Source organism: Amphiura filiformis, chromosome 2 (genome assembly GCF_039555335.1).
Source record: "Amphiura filiformis chromosome 2, Afil_fr2py, whole genome shotgun sequence".
Classification (NCBI taxonomy): Eukaryota; Metazoa; Echinodermata; class Ophiuroidea; order Amphilepidida; family Amphiuridae; genus Amphiura; species Amphiura filiformis.
The window spans coordinates 60,046,464-60,064,737 of record NC_092629.1 but is presented as its reverse complement, the minus strand read 5'-3'; the positions used below and the strand labels follow the sequence as shown (position 1 = coordinate 60,064,737).

Below are 18,274 nucleotides of genomic sequence, written 5' to 3'. Positions count from 1 at the left end.
TGTACAATGGTCGAAATGTAATCACTCAGTAAAAGTTGTATTATTCCATGGAATGGAATCCTCTATCTTTTACCTTGTGGTTATATTTGGACCATCACACTGAGACACCATAATATTTGTATACTATTCAAGTACTTCATGGAAAATGTGAGCGATGCACTGGTGGGGATTGCAAGCTGGGATTACATAGGGACTAACTGTTTGGTGCATCCCCCAGTGTTTAATTTCCTGACCCTGCTTTTGGTAATAGTAGAAACAAAGGGATAGTGGGGCATCTAATGCCTACAGTTGTCCCCAGGGGTAGTCTGGGTAGGGGAATGTACTGAAATGCAATTTGTCTGAAAATTACAAGCCCCATCGTTTCCCCACATTCCCCAGGATAGTGTGGGGTGGGGTAGGTATTTGAATAGTACACAAAATGGGCCTAATTAGCTTAGTAAAAAAGTAAGAGTTGGGTGTACAGTAGCACTTTATGTTTTCAGTGTGAAGATGCCTTATCAAGAAATTCTGAGGGTGACAAGTCATAGCTATTTTTTAAAACATACAAACAAGATATCAGTTACATAATTACATTTTATTTCAATCTTGCAATTGAGCTGAAATAGATTTGAATATAATAAGATACATGTAGATATTGACAGTACATTATGTCAATATGTTAACAAAGGAAAAGAATGATGAAGCCCCATTACCATAACTACCATAGTTTTGTAACAGGAGTGGGTCAAAATAACACCAGTTGGTTTATAGAACAAAGAAAACTAGTTATGCTACTAAGGTTCATCAATCCTTTGGTTCCTTCATTTACATAAGAGCAGTTCTCTAATAGAGAACTACCGGTACATACAGGGTGTCCCAGAAAAAATTACCGGGCGAATAAATTTGGATGCAAGTCGAGAAATATACATTAGAATCCAAAAATCTAAACATCAGCGTGTAGCCCATTTTATTCTGCATCCTATACGGCAATTTTATTGGAATCGGTTCTTTTTAAACAATCTGTTTCTTGCAAAACATTTAATTAGGTTTGTTCATATTTGAAAACCTGCATGACATTGAAAATGATAGCTTGCATGTAAAATGATGCTCACTACTTGTAAATCTCTTTTTTCGTTAATGTTGATATAAATGTTACATAAAGAAGTATTGCATAAAATAATTCCAGCTGGCTTTAAATATTTCTTAAACACATTAAAGTTTTTGGAATATTTCGTAAAAATTGTAATGCAAAGTTTAAATCTTTTAAAACATCAACATTAATGTTGCATGGTATCAAAATCACACATAAACTGTAAGCACTTGATCATTGTCATTCTTGGCTCAAATGTTCTTTGGAAAGTTAAAATATAACATATTTGCACAACCTAAAGTTGGAAAGCTTCCAATTGCAGAAATCTTCTTCAGTTTTCTTGGACAAACTGTTATTCATCTCCAGTGAAAGCATTAACATAACAACGTCGGATTATAAAACAAATAATGTGGACTAATTTGAATGAGATACACAAACTTTGGAAAGCGGTGAGCGAGTAAGAAAAAAGCGCCTGTGATCAAACTTGGAATGAACTGCATTGATGCGCGCATTATGTAATCGTTAATAAAATTTTCGTTTGATTCTGATATCTACTTCTCGACTTACGTTCAATTTTTTTCACTCTGTAATTTTTTCTGGGACACCCTGTATACAGTACACCTGTATGTTTCTCTCACAAATCGAGGGCTCCGTGCAACAATATGGCAACACCATACTTGAGGGAAAGAAAGCTCCATCACGGTATGATTCACAGCCTACACAATCCCTGGCTATACTAAAATGAATACATCAGAGCTATAATATTGTATTAACATGAGCCCCATATGCAATAAACCAACTGGATAACGCTTTTTCAATGGGAAATGAACTTTGCTGCTTGGATGATGTCACGATGAGGTTAGTGTTTATTCCGTATTGAAAAGCATGTTCCGACGGATCTGAACTCAAACGGCCTCTGGTATAACAATTGAACTGGCAGCCATGTTGGAGGACAGGTCTAGGACAGGTCTAAGATGACCGAGGGACAGATGGATTCCACAACCATTCATATTTCATTACTACCTGTTTATTGTATTATCATGGGAAATGAGGTCTCATTGCATGGAGGAAGATTTATTCATGATGATGAGTGATGCCATAATTGCATATGCCCTACAGAACTTTGTACTGGTTCTGCAGGCGGTCTTGTGTGTTTATTCGGTTCATTTTGGGTTATATTTCCCAACCATAGTGCATGTAGGGAAGTATGCAATTCATCCTCTGACTCAAATAAATTAAAGGATCAGACTTATTTTAATAGCATTTATCAAAATTTTTATTAACATTGTAAATCAGATGACTATCATTGCATTAAATGTTCAGGCAACACTTGCACAAGTACTTCAGTCCAGTGACACTCAAGCACCATGAGAACAGAAAAGAGAGAATGCAAATTACGATTGTCAGATTCTGATTCTTTTTGAGTAGTGGTGTACATGCAATATATGAACCAAAATATTGTCCTGCCTAATTTCTAGCACTACAGGGTGTATCAAAATGATTGGTACCCATCAGTTTCCAGTGATTATGGACAAGACTGCCACATCGAAATGCAACAAAGGAGCTACCTTATTTATAGATGAATGTTGTGAAAGGTCTTAAAGCTATATAAATCCTGGGCATTTCAAGAGAATCCGGTGTTGCATAGTAGGAATTCCAATTGAATTAACGCAGCTTTTTGCAGTGTACGTAAAAAATTGTCAGGCTATTGAGAGCTGCGTTCATTGAATTGGAATACCTTCTATAGTTCTGATGTTGTAAATATTCCAGTTACAATCCATACACCCATAGCCTAGGAAGACGTGCCCTTTACGGGAGAGTGAATTTCAAATGCGGTTACTCAAATGGGTGACTCCATTTAAAATCTACACCCTCAGTATAGGAGGATATATGTATTCCATATGGGGTGTATGGATTTCAATTGAAATAGCCCAATATGCTAGTATCGTTTCACCCTAGGGCCTATTAAAAAATTGTATGAACTGCATTCTCAATTCCTATGGCACAGTTCAATGATCTACATTCAATAATCATACCATTTAAACTTGACCTCAAGTTATGGGCTATGAGTTTTGGTACCGTACCCAATACATTCATAGGTCATTCTATGAGTGCACAAGCATAATAGAGGTTAAAGAACTGTGTCCTGACAGGTGGGGTTGTCTGAGATCCTGGACGGTGCATGGAGTGACATGATCTCTTACAAGAAACTTTACATGGTGTAATGAGCATTAAAATAAGATGGTTCAACTGCAGACTACCACAAGCAGTCGGAGTCTCGGCAATCGGCATCACCCGATGACGGCTTATCATTTCATGAAGTGCGACAGATGAAACTGCTACACAAAGCATATTTTTACAGTCTTTTGTGAAGACATGCAACGCTCTATCGCGTATATGTATACGTGAATGCACACAATGCTGGCGTGATTGTTAGATGTACACAACTGAACGATCGGCCCTCATGAATATGAAAGAATTCACAGCATACAAAGCACAGGGACTTTAGACTGATGATAGTAGTCTGTGGGTTCAACGAAACAAAACCTGTGTTGGGTCTCTACATGTATACATTTACCTGCATGTGGAGCTGCACAAATATTTAATGTCATAATTAATGAAATTTTGTTAATTTCTTCAGACCTGATTTTTTTGGAAAAATCTTGAAAAGCTGAAAAAAGCTGCTTTCCCCTGATGACATACCCACAAGCCTCAAAATAGGGTGGGACAAATATCCTTTAAAATATGTTAAGGCCTCTGCATTTCTTGGGGGTCCTCAACATTTTGTACACAACATAGCTTCATTAAAAAACACCTGGAGGCTAGGGCAGCGAAAATTTAGATGAATTGCAAGACCTGCATACTATAAGACACATATAAATGTATACACTTATTTCACACACATAGAATCAAGTCCACCTGATGTACTTACATAGTTTTACCATTTGTGATGCGATCAAGCTAAATCAGTCGGAACTCGGGAATATTGATTTTGAGATATAGCCAAACAAAGATAATATTTCCTTTGTTTTGGAAACTCTTTAATTCATCATATCTTTGGAACTGGTTGTTCAATTTCAATGGGGTTTTCTGCAAAATGCAGCTTTGTAAATTCTTGTTACTATCTTATAAGGAACTCCAACAAAATTTAATATTTTTGAGTTCTGACTGATTTTGCTTGATCGTGTCACATTTTATGAAATACACATTTTTTAAATTTTTAGATCTTTAGATGCCAGCATTAGGGGTACATGTAGATCCAGAGGTGCATAAGTGTACCAGCCACTGCAACAGATCCACACTGCACTATCACCACACTTTTCACATTAGGCCATCTTAACTAAATCCTGTGTCTCAAAGCTTGTGAGAAATTCAAAACCTAATGCGGAATGCAGTGTTTTTTACTGTATTTTTTTTTTAATAAATTTTTTTAATGTGTCAGTACAGGATTTCGGACAACCATTTTGTGCAAATAATATCCAATGTTGTAAATGTTGGAATAAGCAGACAAAAAAGTCACTGCTACAAACTATTATTCTTCTCTTTTATTATTTTCATGTCTAAAAAATTGCGAAAAAATCGAAAACTTGAAATCAAATATGAATTTTGAGTTTTATTTTTGTTTTGTTAAAAACAATAAAAAGATATAAACAAAAATGAATTTCTTGATTTTCAAAGAGGACTACGCGCATGATTTTACTAACGCGCGCGGCAGCTTTGAGCTTTGAGACACAGGATTTAATTAAGATGGCCTTATCACAGAGACTTGCAGAAGGATTACTTGAGCTGCAATATACAATGTATTATGACCCTACTCAAAGCCAGTCAGTCAGCATCCTCATTGCTATATTTGTTCAACTCGGTACAGGTGAAATCATTAAGTTTATATGTTATTGCACGCATCAATAAAGATTGTTAGTCACCAAATTTGCAGAGCGTATGTTGAATTGGTGGTTGGTCCAAGGCTGTACGCCATTCTATATGAATCTGTGATGTAATGAGCCTCGCCTATTATGAGCTGATCAAAGTATTATGTACTGTCTCCTGGGTACAATGCTTGGCACACTGTGATACATAATACAAAATGTACATGTATGTATGATAACAATGTCGATGGAATCAAAGTTTGGTTATGCTTGTCCCTCTGTTCTCTCCTCCCGTCGTGCTGCTAATTTTTGCTTCATTTCTCGTGATTTTCTGTGATTTTCCTGTCGATTTGCTTCTCTCTGAAAAAGAGAACACAAATAATGTAAAGTCATTTTTATTCCAGTATATTGATGAATACAATATATGGTACCAAATTTTATGGCCCAAAATTTCACCAGAGCGACACGCAAGGACTCAATTGAAGTCAACTGAAATGAAATCATAGATTTTACTGCATGCCACAGCACTGTACAATTGGTCATAGATATGACTAAGTTGGAATGCCCCTCATAGGCTCTCCTTCAAATTTGGCTGGTGTTTCTTCCGTTATCCATTGCACAAATCTTTGAATTGTCCCATTCTGAGGGTGTTATCATCAGATGATGTCATTCCATCAAATAGAAGATGAATTGGCATTCACCATTGAGAAAGGCAACAGATAGGATTATCAACTATAAGGAAAACAAGTGAGTTTTTCTTGGAATTTTAATGTAAAAACTTTAAAATCTGGTAAGGTTCCAGTTTTCGTATTGCAACATTGTTTTGCATAAAAAATATTTAAATTGATATTTAAAACACAAACAGGGTCCACAACTTATAAGTTCCCCCTAATACTTTTTAAAATAAATCAAAAAATGTTTTACAAAATGTAAAATTGTAAAAGTTACGTCTAGCCTTATTTGTTTTATGCATGTGGACCAATTTATAGCGTCACACGTCATTACATTCAGTCACAATGGTTAATTGTGTAAAAAAAGACGCCGTTTTAAAAGCTGCAGCCAGGTTTTCACATATGAATAGGCCCGACTACTGAGACTCAGATGACACTTTTAACAACATTAAGAACAGTCTCTTTTTTTACATAATGAACCATTTTGACTGAACGCAATGACGTATGACGCTATAATTTGGTCCATGATATGTGTGAAACAAATAAGGCTACACATACCGTTTTACATGTCACTTCGTAAAATATTTTTCGATTTATGAAAAAAAAAGTATGGGGGTGGGAACTTATAACTTGTGGACCCTATATTAATAAAGCACCCTGCTTTGAAAGTCAAGTCCAGAGATTTTTAGCTAAATTTTCCTCCAAATACCCCCAAATTACCGGGTACTATTATCATGGCAACTCACCTCTTTTTTAAGACATTTGTTCATAGCTGTGTCTAATGATCCGCATTCTCCTAAGAATCGTTTCCATGGATTCTACAAACAAGAAATAAATCATGTTGAAAAAATACATGTCAATATTTCTTTTATCTATTTAAGTGTTGTGCAATAATCATCTTCCTAAACTTATGCTGAAGGCTAGGGTAGGGATAAAAGCAACGGATAAAAATGTGATATTGGAAGCCAAAAAATGCACCATTGGCCCTATTCATTTTGTTAGCTTCAAGTGCCTATAAGTATAAGTACATGTATGGGTGGCGCCAAAGGGGTTAATTTTTGTGAGAAATAGGAATCGCTAAAATAATGAATAATGATCAAGTTGCCTCATTATGAGCTGGAAAAAAGTGATGGGAAACAGGAAATTTCAAGGGGCTCAGGCTAAGCTCTTCCACTTTATACTCAGTGGCAGCGTCAGGAATTTTTTTCGGGGAGAGCATGGGGGGGCAATGTGAATTTCAGGGAGAGGAGGGGCAAAATCAACAAATTTTGCACACAATTGGAATTTGCCCCCCATGCCCCCCTGTGGCACCGCCACTGTTTATACTTACATCTTTTTGACATTGTAGATATTTTTGTATGATGGCATTGCATTCAGGTGTATGTAAGTGTGGTGCTAGGTCACTATGCATGGTAAATGATGGCTGCAACTTGTATTCAACAAATCAAAACTGAAACAAAACAAACAATTTTAAACATCAGATCAGAGTCAGTTGTAATAACTACAAATTTTGAACCTTTAAGGAATCGGATAGCAACGTTTGCACAGTATTTTTTGTGGGACATGAGAGCAAATCATACACATCAAATTGCATTATGAATACGAGGAATGGCCTTCTGATATCAAATAATTTTGATTTTTTGAAATTCGCAATGTAATAAAGTTTTCTAACGTGAAACGATAAGAAAACAAATTTGACCCCACGCGGAAGTAATTCCGGATCATACCGATAGGGGCTGTGTGTTCCCGGCCGGGTGTTGCCATAGCAGCGTGACAGCATCGTGTGTTGACCAATGAGAGCTGCCCTCTCGCTCTGCACTGGTCACTGTCGTGGTGTTTTGTCTTCATTACATTATTGGTTTCCAGAATGGATAGACAAAAAATTTTAATTCCCACCCACCTCTCCCAATTTTAGGGGAGCCTATGCGTTTGTCAAATATGTTAATGCAAGCACATAACGTTATTTCAAGCAAATCATAAGTTGTTTTTTTTAAAAAAAGGCAGGTAGGCCTACTGCTTTCCTTACATAATTAGGGAAAACAATTTAAATAGTTGCACGATTATAAAGCAGGCTTTAGGCATGCTATTGGAGCACAAATAATTATATGGGTAAAGAAAATTTTTTATGGGATTTGGATTCTTCAGTCGGGTATTCACTGTAGAACAGAAATTGGGTTGAGTATATTTACTTTTATCTTGGAATTCCATGAGGATTTGTATTAATTTTCCCTGGATTGCTTTGGGATTCAGATTCCTCAGTAGTGTTACTGTAGAACAGAAATTGGGTTGAGCATTTTGCTTTCATCTTGGAATCTCAAATATCTTTGTTGATATAAAATAGCAAATAAATGATAAGCTCCCGACATGAGCGGTCAAAATTCATTATAATGCTAATTTTTATATATAATAGCAGCATAAAATTTAACTGCAGCTTATCGCATTATTACAACATCTGTTATCAAAAAAATTCTAACATAGAAAGGAGTCCTCACAGAAGACAGACTTATCGATCAAGAGTTAAACATGTCATGTTTAATTACATACTTAGAGGACAAGCTATAAACATGTTTTATACAAGGAGATGTTTGTTTTCTTTTATCTTGCATCTTCCACTTATATGCACCTGTATATCTATATTTCATATTAATATCAGTTAATACTGTATGCACTAATTATATAATGAAAAACTGATAGAGTGGAAAGTTTCGGCCATTATAAAAATCCCTTTATCGGGTTATTTGTGGGCTCCATGTTCCTCAGTAATGCTTACTGTAGAATAGAAATTGGGTTGAGCTGCTTTGCTCTTATTCTGGAGTTCCCCTTTGAATTTGCGATTGGGATTCATGATTCCTCAGTTGGTTTACTGTCGAACAAAATTGGGTTGAGTATTTTTACTTTTATCTTGGAATCCCATCCTTTTGATTTTTCCCTTTTGAACTTGCTTGATTTGGGATTCATGATTCCTCAGTTGGTTTACTGTCGTACAGAAATTGGGTTGAGTATTTTTACTTTTATCTTGGAATCCCATCCTTTCTGATTTCATTCCAGGGTTGTGTACAAACCCTTTGCTTGTAATGATATAATGGCTGAAATCTTTGTTTATGAAAATAAAATTATGGTCTATCCTGATGGCCAATAAGTATTACCAAAATTTGCTGTTGCCTTGTGTGTCATTGTCTCCGTCTGGGGTTAATACACATTTTATGGCAAATCATTAAAAATTGATATTTTTGATATTTAACAGTACTCGAAGTAAACTTTATTAATCTGATGATTTATACCTAAAGTGTATGAAGGTCGACGATCAATTGAAAATTTTGACCTTTCGTATTGAAGATATTTTTATATACATGTATTTTTATATACATGTATTTTTATATACATGTATTTTCACCTGAGGAGCCTTGGGGCGAAACGAATCGTAGTGAACATGGAATAAATTTGTTTCTTTTAATGTTATGTACACGCTCTCCTTCACAGGATCGAGCACTCTTTTTAATGAAAGAAGAAACACAACTTTATGTATTTTTATACATGTATTTTTGATATTTAACAGTCCTTGAAGTAAATTATGTGGCTGGGAGGAAAAGCCGTCCATCATATACAAATTCTGACCAGTCATATTGAAGACATATATTTTTCCCCCCAAAGACGTGTGCACTGGGAACAAGTGATGACAATCACTGTGTGCACATAAGCAGACACAATGAACCAAACAACCAATGTAGACAAAAAAAAAAACCAGGCAAATTTCGATGGCCAAAAATTGCCAATTCCAGAGCCCACAGAAGTGTCAGGAAAACAGTACAAAAGTGTACACACCACTGTCACTCACTGTGCACATAAGCAGAAAGCAACAGACAAAAAACAAAAAAAAACCCACCCAGATAAACTGCTCGTAGAGTTGTAGTGAACTTGCTTTCATTGAGGCAAGACACAGCTTATTTTTGCTCTGAGGCTCTGAGCTTTTTGTCTTGTTCACCTAAAACTAAGGCAAGCCCAAGGCTCGAACCCTCGTCGATCGTATCTCCCGGCCGGCAGCGCAACGCCTTAACCGCTTAGTTTATTAAAAGGGCATTTCGTGAACAGCATCATCCCCCCACTTTTCTCAAAAAAAGTTGAGATTTTTATATCAATGGAAACCTCTGGCTACATAATTTTTATATACAAAATATTTCTTGCAGATTAATTCGTTTGGCAAAGATATTGTGAAATTTGAATTTCGTTCTGGTGTACCAGAACGAAATTACAACACATTGTCTATGGAGCAGTGTAATACACATAATCATGCATAACTCGCATAAACGCAAAAATCGGAATCAACTGAAATTTGGGGAATAAGCTTTTTTCGTGGATATCCGCTGAGTTAAGGCGTTGCGCTGCCGGCCGGGAGATACGATCGACGAGGGTTCGAGCCTTGGGCTTGCCTTAGGTGAAAATTCTCATCCCTCCCAAAAAGTTCCTATATGGTCAGAAATCCTTCAATTCAGTTCAGTTATTAATTTCAGAATTTAATTGAAGAATTTCTTCTCGCCCATACACTGCTTACCACGTGCAGACATGTATAGGTAGTGTATGTGCTTCGTTTGTGATTCGGAAGTCACATAAAGCCGTTGATCCTGTGTACAGGAAGAGTCAAACCCTGTGCACGTTAAGTGTCAGAGCTATTCGAAAAGAGAAGGAAGACCATCCCCGGTTCTGATATCTGCAATCAATCCTAGCTAGGTTCCAGGATCGTGCATAGGTAAAAAAAACTATGCATGTTAAGCCCGTGCGACAATACTCAATTTGAGGTATGCACACAAGAAGCATGGACCTGTTTGAAAACCGAACTTGATTCCTTAGCAGAAGAGCACATACCTATGAAGACAAACCAGCGACAAACAAAGCCAAAATGGATGACAAGAGCAACCATGAAAGCAGTCAGGAAAAAGAAGAAAGCATGGCAGAAATTCAAGACAACCAAAAGTGAAACAGACAAAGAGCATTACCGAGATTGTGAGAAGGCAGCGAAGAAGAAAATACGTGAAGCAAAGTACAAGTATGAGAAAAGTATCACTGACTCAATCAAAGAAAATCCCAAGGGATTTTATGCATACACCAGATCCAAAAGAAAAGTGAAAGACACTGTTGGACCACTGAAGAATAAAGACGGAGGTATAATACCACCAGGCAAAGAAACGGCCGAAGAACTTAACAATTTCTTCACATCAGTATTCACAGAAGAAGGCGACAAGCCACCAGAAGCGCCAAGAATGTTCAATGGTGAAGAAAGTGAAATACTCAAAACTATGACAATTGAACCAGAACAAGTTGAGAAACATTTGCTTGGGCTAAACCTCAGCAAAGCCGCAGGACCAGACAACGTTTCCCCAAGGCTGCTACGAGAACTTGCAAGTGAGCTAGCTGAACCGTTAGCAATAATCTTCAACCTCTCCTTCAAAGAAGGTTACGTACCAGAAGAATGGCAAATGTAACACCTGTGTACAAGAAGGGGCCAAGATCATCAGCTGGAAATTACAGACCGATTAGTCTCACATCAGTAGTCTGCAAAACAATGGAGAAACTAATCAAAGACCAAGTAACTACTCATCTTGACAAACATAACCTCATCAGAGACACTCAACATGGCTTTATGAAAGGCAGATCTTGTAATACAAACCTACTAATGCACTTAAAAACGGTAACAAAGCATATTGCTGAAGAGCACCCTGTTGATGTCATCTACATAGACCTGCAAAAAGCCTTCGACAAAGTACCACACAAAAGACTGTTGCAAAAACTAAAAGCTCATGGCATAGAAGGCCAAGTACTGAGATGGATACAAGCGTGGCTAGCTGATAGAAAACAGAGGGTACGTAGTAGTTCAGGGAGCAAAATCCAAGACAAGTGATGTGTCAAGTTCAGTTGTACAGGGATCCGTCCTAAGCCCACTCTGCTTCCTCATATTCATGAATGACTTGGAGATAAATATCATCTCAGAGATCAGTAAATTTGCAGACGACACAAAGATGACAAGCAAGGTTGGCTCAGATGTAGAGATCCAGAAACTGCAAGAAGACTTAGACAAGCTCATGGACTGGTCTGACAAGTGGAAAATGAGCTTTAATGTAGACAAATGCTCAGTCATGCACATTGGACACAACAATCCACAACACCAGTACCAAATGAAGAATAAAGCGTTAGCAAGTACAACAGAAGAAAAAGACTTGGGCGTCTGGATGGAAAATACACTCAAGTAGGGAAACAGGTAGCGGAAGCAACAAAGAAGGCGAACAGAACACTAGGGATGGTAAAAAGAACATTCAAGTACAGGAGCAAGAGAATTGTTTTACAACTTTACAAGTCCCTCATCAGACCACATTTAGACTACAGTATACAAGCCTGGCGACCATGCCAACAGAAAGACATCAAGCTGCTTGAAGGTGTGCAGAGAAGAGCGACAAAGATAATACCAGAATTGAAATCCAAACCATATCACGAAAGACTAAAGGAACTGAATCTTATGACACTAGAGATAGAAGGAGGAGAGCAGACTTGATCCAAACGTACAGAATATTCACAGGAATTGACAACATAAAACCGACAGACATGTTCCAACTTGCAGAATACCAAGGTACAAGAGGCCACCCAATGAAACTTCAAAAACAACACATGAGAGTAGATACAAGATGCTACGTCTACAGCCAACGAGTTATAACAGACTGGAATAGGCTACCTAATTCTACAGTGTTAGCTCCAACCATCAACGGCTTCAAAAGCAAACTCCAAACCTTTTTGGGTTACTAAGGGCGAAAAGTATACCTGGTCCCATGTACCCATACCTAGTGTATGGGTACATGGTATAACCAGGCATTCAAACAGCCATGGAGAGAGCTGTCAAAGAGTGTATATTTCAAAACATGATAACTGCACCAGTTATAAAAATTCCCACACACATACCACTTTTAAAATGCACTCAAAGTCCTTATTCCATATCTGAAAAATATGATCCCCAATTTGTACTTACTTTATTGATAAAAGTCTAAATATCCACATGACAAATTCAGCTGTACATGTCCATTGTATATGTTCACAACATGACCCAAAATCATAACCTTTCAGACCTTAGACACATGCACAAGGCCTTGATAGCACTGCCATGTGCAGTCAATAGCCCAACATGCTGAACAAGAGACTGGTTGAGAGTCCATGTGTTCATTGACCTGCACATGGTCAGCACATGCTTCAACTGCTGATGTGTCATATTTAGCAATGTCATGATATCAACCTCATAGTCACAGTCTCTGTTCTGTGGGGTATTGGTAGAATAACACATGTCTTTATGAAAGGTCAAAAGTTAGGGATTGTTTTGTCAGACATTTCGAGAGCCAGATTTGATCAACACCATTTGAAGCATGGTGTAGCTTACAAGCAGGACACATAATTTCAGGATATTGACTACAAATTTGGACCAATAAATTTCCAGAGACATAATACAACCAAAGAAGCTTACTTCAAAGATGTAAGGGCAACAGTGACATGGTATAGTTAGGGAAGAATACCTTGGTGTACATTTGAAATGTAATTTCTGGTTTTTGTACATGGACTTCATGTCTCCCTATTCCACACATATAGGCGAAAAGCCCACTCACCCAAGCCACATTATGACCCTCCCTCCCTAAAAAAAGATCTCATGACCAAGTGAGAAGAGAGGAGGAATGGTGTGGCACATTACGCACGTAGGGGGTGTTACGCCCCACACAAATTTATCGCACCTCTAGGCCTATACCCGGTATTGACCGGCAACGTACGTAAATGTGTCAATACATGTTAATACCCCCCTCCGGCACCCCCCCCACATCATTTCACCTTTACCCTGGCAACGTATGTACGTAAAGGTTTTAATTGTTAATTGACATAGATATAGGGCCTTATGATGTTATAACTAACACCTCTCCATATCACACCCCACACCCTACCCCCGGACCCTACCCCGGCAACATACGGACAAAGGTTTTAATTGTGCAAATTGAGTGGGCCCTTTTTTCTGTTTGAAGCAATGATTTAAATAGTGTAAAAATTATGCACCAAATGGCTTCAATCGGTCCTTCATTTTGCAAATTTTTTGAAATTCTGCAGGAGGCAAAACTCTTGTTCACGAAAGGTTTATGTACCGTTATTTCACCAATTTTCGGCTTTTTCAAACTAAAATTTTACACACTAATCATGCTAATAGTCCCAAAATGATCCACCAAATCGCTTCAATTAGGTCTTCATTTTGCAAAAGTTTCTTAATTCTGACATTCCCCCCTCAGACACCCCCCTGCGTAGTGGATAAACAAGCAGCCATTTTTGATTCTGCTTTCGACATTTCCCAATTTGTGTTTAACACAATTTATAGGCCTACAACTGAAGAGAAAACTTGTTCACAAAAGGCTTCATGGACCGTCATTTCACAAATGTTCGGCTTTTTCAATTTAAAATTTTACACACTAATAGTAGGCATGTCCACTAAAAATTGAAGTACTTTTAAATTGATTCAGACCTAACTTATTGGATGGGAATTGATGAAAGAAACATTTTGGCGTTTAAATAATCTTAATCGGACGTTTCATTCCAGAGATATGGCCTTTCGAGTGTCACGGTTTTATATAGGGCTGCTAGAACATGTTAAAAAGTTAAAGTCCAAAAAGGAATACTAACAGAAAGTGCAACTTTAAGGTACTTTTTCTTAATGTATTTATTAACTATCTTATCTGGAACATTATATTTGCTTATAACAACATGAAAATAAGATCATCCTGAAAATTTAATCGATTTTGTTGACATACAACAAAAACTATAAGACCTCAAAACCCATGGTTTGTTTGTTGAAACCTCAAGCATGATCATAGATGGCCGCCATGGAAAATATCTCCATAGAGGAGATGAACAATAAGTGCATTATTTCAAATGAAAAGCGGTAGTCTTAAACATTGTTCAATCTTTTAAGGTCAGCACATTTTATCTTCAAAAATTATTATATTTCATCATGGCATAAGTTTGGTAACATTAATCACTACCAATTTTGAGAAATTTGCTCCAACTCGAAGGTTATCTTTACTACATTGAGCAATACACTGTGTGCATGGAAGCCATGATGGTCCCCGGTTTTTATACTCCCTATGAAATGGACATGGTAGTGAGAAGTGCACGGGAAGTGCATGATTTGAGATGGGCATGTAGGCTTAAACATTCTTAAATTTCTTAACATCCTACACATTTTGTCTTCATAAATAGTTAAATTTTATGAGTATGTAAGTTTGCTTGTCTGATTCACTCCAAATTCGGAGATAATTGCGTTTGAACACCTGATGCACGGAATGGTGTCACTTCAACCTGTTGTAGTTCTCATCTCATTAAATTTTTCATTAAAAAAAGTTGATCTCTTCATGCAGGAAGGTCCTCTCTATTTACTGACCAAACAGGAAAAAGTTTGGTGAATGTTTTCTGGTGGAATCAGGAATTTCTTGAAACACCCTGATATAGGCCTACATTTGGATCAAAACAAGTATGTACGCCATTTAACATGCCTGGGATTTCTTGTATCGATCAGTTTCTCCATAGACAATACGTGTGTGAGTGCACGCACACAGTAAATGAAACATCGTTCTAGTGGAAACTGTATTGAGAGTGGGCATCCCTACTAATAGTAATAGTGCCAAAATTGTCCACCAAATCGCTTCAATTAGGTTTTCATTTTCCAAAAGTTTCTTTAATTCTGAGGGGGGGCACATCCCCTCAGACTTCCCCCGGCCGAAAGCAGGCGCGACGAGATGATTCGCTTCGCTGCCATTTCTTTATTTTAGTATTTTTATCATCACACACACCCCCCTTGAAAAATTCCTGCGTACGTGCATGGTGTGGCACTTCATGTAACATACAAATGTAGTATATAGGAAGAAGAAGAAGAAAAATGCCATAAAAAGAGGATGCTATAGCTAAAATAATACTAGTCATGCTAGTATAGTTTCTCGATCATGAGAGCTCAATACTAGGCACGCAATGACAATTGCGTCGGCGTAGAACGCCTACCACACACGCTTTGGGTAGCGCTGCATTTCCTGTGCGTGCACATTCGATCGCGCTATCGTGTCATTCCACTAAACTTGCGACATTACGCAGTGCACACAGTACAAAAATACTCTCATGATCGAGAAACTATTATTTTGGCTATAGTATAGCAGGAATAGCCCTAGCTAGGATCTCGAAATACTCCTTAAGCTTACTGAAATACTTTTCCTATTCCCCACTGCTTAGCTGCTTACAATGTACAAACCAAATGTGGCCAATGTTCAAAATTTCCTGGTATAATATTATAAAATGGCACTAAAAGTTTATGTCCTTAAAAGCGAAATCACGGTGTAGAAAACTTCCAACCAGTCCAGTCTCAGAATGTTGTACAACACAGCTTGCAGCATGTCTTGCAAAACAATTTTAAGCATCAATATTTTCACGATATTATTATTTGTGTAGTCTGATGTTTAAGTAAAACAAAGATCCTTTAAATAACAAATTATTCCAAAGTGTTTAAGTTATTCCATAAAATAAAGTTTTATTTTGAATGAAATTAGTAATTACAACTTTATCCAACTTTGAGACATAAAATTAAAATTTATATATCGCAAAATGTTTACTTGTTTACAAATTGCACAAATTGAGGGCGCACTTCCAATCAGCTGGAGGAGGAAAAATGGCGTTTGTAAGTGAGAACTATGGAGAGAGAAAAGAGAGGTAAAATGATGTTTTCTGTCATATGATTAGTTATTTTTTCTCACTGTATTAAAGATTATAATCAACAGATGAATTGTATTGGTTTAGACAAATATCAGAGTGATGTAAATAAGTTAATTTGATGTTTGCAACATACCCGGTAGTGTAAAAGGTGCAAAATTCTGCAGGCATGCATGCATAGGGTATATTGCTGATCCATTAATTATCCTTTTCTGGTGCATTGTGGGATAGAAAAGGGAGCAAATTAGCGATCGATTTGCCCCCTTCTCTATCCCACAATGCACCAGAAAAGGATAATTAATGGATCAGCAATATACCCTATGGCATGTAACACTCGAGTAATGAGTAAAGATTAAAGCTTGCACCCTTTAAAATAAATACACAGATTGGAATTTTCTATGCCTGTGCCTCCTAAGCGTATTCAAATTCAGCAGATGCCGGTACAGTGTCAGTGTTCAGACCTGGTGACATCGCCGATGTCAGTCGTCATTTGACGTCACGCCGACTTATACCTGGTCTCATGTACCCATACCTAGTGTATGGGTACATGGTATTACCAGGCATTCAAACAGGCACGGAGAGAGCTGTCAAAGAGTGTATATTTCAAAACATGATAACTACACCAGTTATAAAAATTCCTGTATACCTACCACTTTCAACTTGCATTAAAAGTCCTTATTCCATGTCTGAAAAATATGATCCCCAATTTGTACTCACTTTGTTCAAGAAAGTTTAAATATCCACAGTCAAATTTCAGCTGTATATGTTCAATGTATATTCCAAAACATAACCACAAATCATGATTTCCAATTATTACACCTCATTACAGCCCAAGGCAGTGCAAGCAATAAAAAAGTCACTGTGTTTCCACAGAGCATTTAATCCATAGCACCCCAATGTGTGCAGAAAGGCATGAAATGGCAACCCTTTCTAAATTGCCAACATGTTAACTCCTCATTGGTTAATGCTTGCATGCTTGAGTGGAGGGTATTTCAAGACATAGCATGCCATGCATGTGCAATGATGTGTGCAATGTTGCATCATTATCTGGAACATGTGTGCATATTATCATCATATTGAGGCATAGTTCTTATTCTCTGTACTAGATGGTATTGAAACATAGGTCAGCCAGTGCAAGGAATGAGATGGAAAAAAACATCCTATCCTGCATTTGGGAAGAAGCCATCTCCCAATGAGTGTGGTTGGGAGTTGATATGGCAATTGGGAGGCTTGGCCAAGCACATTGTCATATAAAGGTCAGAACATGCTATGATAACATCTCTGATCAATTCATGGAAGTTGGACATTTAGGAAGCTGCTGCTGGGAATATTGACATGAAATTGTCATTTTGAAGGAACATACATGTTGAAAATGGAATCTTTAAATTCTTCACCATGTGCTGGTCAAGCTTGAGCAAACATGAAATGGTAAGTGAAACATATTTGGGAGAAAATTACAGTGTACATCGAAGGTGGCATGTTTTGGTAGTCCATTGGGAAAGTGAATTAGTATGATGTTCTGAACATACGCCGACTTGGCAGTGCGCAATATCAACAACAGACAACAGAGCGACATTTGGCGACATTCAACAGAATACTTTTGCATAATTTTTGTTCAAACGTCAGGATATATGAATATGAATCGTCTGAATCAGTCATCATCATAGCAACAAACCAATAAAATAATCTGATTGGCAGATTGTGCGTCAAATGATCGTTGACGTTGGTCAGTTAGCCAAAAAAATACTTTGGAGAATGTTGGCGATCCTGACTTTTAGACCACCCGCGCTATATAGGGCTCAGATATTACTGTTTCATCAAGGTTTAATATTCTAACAAGCTTAAAGTAAAAGTTTCATCTAAGGAGTCAAGCTTTAAACTATTAAGCAAAAATATCAAACAAGCTAAAAACA

At 37.3% G+C, this 18,274-nt stretch overlaps 2 protein-coding genes across 4 annotated transcripts in view; one reads left to right on the top strand and one right to left on the bottom strand.

Annotated features, from left to right (window-relative positions):
* Nucleotides 1–555: 555 nt before the first annotated feature.
* Nucleotides 556–16,071, bottom strand: LOC140146480 (COX assembly mitochondrial protein 2 homolog). Of its 3 annotated transcripts, none has more exons than XM_072168344.1 (4): nt 15,865–16,071; nt 6,937–7,056; nt 6,353–6,424; nt 556–5,295 (listed from the first exon to the last, which is right to left on the bottom strand). In XM_072168344.1, the coding sequence occupies exons 2-4, from the start codon at nt 7,015–7,017 to the stop codon at nt 5,200–5,202; spliced, it is 249 nt and encodes an 82-aa protein (XP_072024445.1). In that variant the 5' UTR covers nt 7,018–7,056; nt 15,865–16,071; the 3' UTR covers nt 556–5,199. The 3 variants fall into 3 exon arrangements, with proteins under 3 accessions (XP_072024445.1, XP_072024444.1, XP_072024443.1); XM_072168343.1 differs by having other exon boundaries at nt 15,896–16,071; XM_072168342.1 differs by having other exon boundaries at nt 15,857–16,070.
* Nucleotides 16,072–16,279: 208 nt separating this feature from the next.
* LOC140146479 (protein FAN-like) overlaps nt 16,280–18,274 on the top strand; it is a 41,564-nt gene continuing 39,569 nt past the window's right edge. The window contains exon 1 of the mRNA XM_072168341.1: nt 16,280–16,361. Within this exon, the coding sequence (XP_072024442.1) occupies nt 16,321–16,361 (41 nt within the window). The 5' untranslated portion in view covers nt 16,280–16,320. The remainder of the gene's footprint in view (nt 16,362–18,274) is intronic.

What these genes read in the sequence shown, in the direction of transcription:
- LOC140146480 (XM_072168344.1), bottom strand. Translation starts at nt 7,017, where the DNA reads ATGCATAGTGACCTAGCACCACACTTACATACACCTGAATGCAATGCC. An exon ending in ATCTACAATGTCAAAAAGAT is followed by an intron (nt 6,425 to 6,936) that starts GTAAGTATAAAC and finishes TCTTGTTTGTAG; the next exon opens with AATCCATGGAAACGATTCTT. An exon ending in ACAAATGTCTTAAAAAAGAG is followed by an intron (nt 5,296 to 6,352) that starts GTGAGTTGCCAT and finishes TCTCTTTTTCAG; the next exon opens with AGAGAAGCAAATCGACAGGA.